General features: G+C 49.0%; 1 protein-coding gene across 1 annotated transcript; it reads right to left on the bottom strand.

Annotated features, from left to right (window-relative positions):
* Positions 1-754: 754 nt before the first annotated feature.
* LOC123253662 (casein kinase I-like) lies at positions 755-1,654 on the bottom strand. Its single transcript, XM_044682821.1, has one exon. The coding sequence runs from the start codon at positions 1,652-1,654 to the stop codon at positions 755-757; it is 900 nt and encodes a 299-aa protein (XP_044538756.1).
* Positions 1,655-1,856: the final 202 nt, after the last annotated feature.

Here is a 1,856-nt window from a genome sequence, read left to right as displayed (position 1 = left end):
TTTTTCTTTTTGAATACCAAGAACATTATAGTTAATGCAGAGCACTACAGATAATCTAGTAGTTGTCACTAAGATATTTTTTAAGTTTTCATTTAGATGATGTTATATCTAGCACATTAAGCAGGCAGAGTCTTTCAGATACTTAGAACTGGAATCTTTGGTTACTGCCTTGTCAGCTGCCTTGCACATAGAAGCCAACAGATTTAAGAATGTTTAAGTTTACAATAGTCAAACCCCAGGGAGGAAGAAACAGAACAAAACTTCACAAGTGTACAATTGTAGCATTTACAATGATCACGACCCATGGTTGAAAACTGTTCATGCCATTCTTTTGAAACAAGATTTCAAAGCACAATTTAGGGTTAGGATTGGATCAGAACAGACAGTAACAAAAAAATTGGCATATACACAATTTCTCACCACTGTTGTGTGTCAACCATTTAGTTAAACATTTCCCCCCCTCCCCGAAAAATGCAATAGAAAACGGAACATCATGTTTCACTATGTCAGTTAATATTCACAAACACAGCAGCTACAACTCTGAATGTTGGATCAGAGGCAGTTTATACTGAAATTAAGATCTTTACACCAAATAAATGGTTACAACCACTGGCAAGTGTACACGTGAACTTTAATGTCTACATTGAGAGGGAGTAACACGATCTGCTCTGATCATCTGCTCTACTTCATATGTTTCTCTGTGGGGTCCTCAGGGGATCTGCGAACCCGAACCCACTAACCCAGAGCCAGTCCTTTAGGTCATTTTCTGCTTTAGCATTGTCCAGTCGAATGTGTAGTCGTACTGGTGGTTCAGAGTTCTGAAAAGAATGCGAAACAGCTGCCTCAGGTACATGTAATCAGGAGCCTCTTCGAAGCAAAGATCACGGCAGTAGTTGAGATACATGGCGAATTCTGCTGGGAACCCCTGGCAGAGGACTTCCACAGGGGTGGACATCTTTTTCTCACTGATCTTTTCATACTTCTGCTTCTTGGTGGCAGCCTTTAGGCCTTGCCAGGGCAGGCTGCTTTTGTTGAAATACATCAGCACATAGCCCAGGGATTCCATGTCATCACGACGGCTCTGCTCGATGCCAAGGTGGGCATTGATGCTGGCATACCGGGCAGTGCCAGTGAGGTTCTTATCTTCCCTGTAGGGAATGTGCTGCCTTGTTCTGTTGTCTCGGTACTTTTTGGCCAGTCCAAAGTCAATGAGGAACAGCTTGTTGCAGTGAGGCCCGATCCCCATCAGGAAATTATCCGGCTTAATGTCCCTATGGATGAAATTCTTGGTATGCACATATTCAATCCTGCTAATCATCTGGTCGGCCAGCATGAGCACGGTTTTCATGGTGAATCTGCGCGAGCAGAAATTGAAGAGGTCCTCCAGGCTAGGCCCCAGGAGGTCCATGACAAGGACGTTATAGTCTTTCTCCTGGCCGTACCAGCGCATATGGGGGATGCCCACCCCTCCCTGCAGCACCTTGTACAGCTTACTCTCGTACAGCAGCTGCGGGTGCTTGGCCTTCTGGGACTCCAGCTTCACGGCCACCTCCTCGCCATTCGTGATGTTGATGGCCAGGTAGATGTCCCCGAAAGAGCCGGCCCCGACCTTCCGAAGCAGCTCGTACTTGCCCCCGACTATGCTGCTCGCCATCCTGAACGGGGGTGGGGGGGGCGGTGCCGAGGTGATGGTGGCTGGCCGGGTGGTGGGGGCAGGGAAGGAGAGGGCCGCGGACCGCTAGCGATGGGGGTCGCGATGGGGGAGCTAGGCGCGGATTTGGGCGGATTTGGGCCTTACCCGCCGGGCGCGAGCTTCCGGGGCCGAGCAGAGCCGAGCCGAGCCGAGCCTGGGCCTA

Source organism: Gracilinanus agilis, chromosome X (assembly GCF_016433145.1).
Source record: "Gracilinanus agilis isolate LMUSP501 chromosome X, AgileGrace, whole genome shotgun sequence".
NCBI classification, from domain to species: domain Eukaryota; kingdom Metazoa; phylum Chordata; class Mammalia; order Didelphimorphia; family Didelphidae; genus Gracilinanus; species Gracilinanus agilis.
Note: the sequence above shows the minus strand (reverse complement) of the source record. Positions and strands in the feature narration are given on the sequence as shown.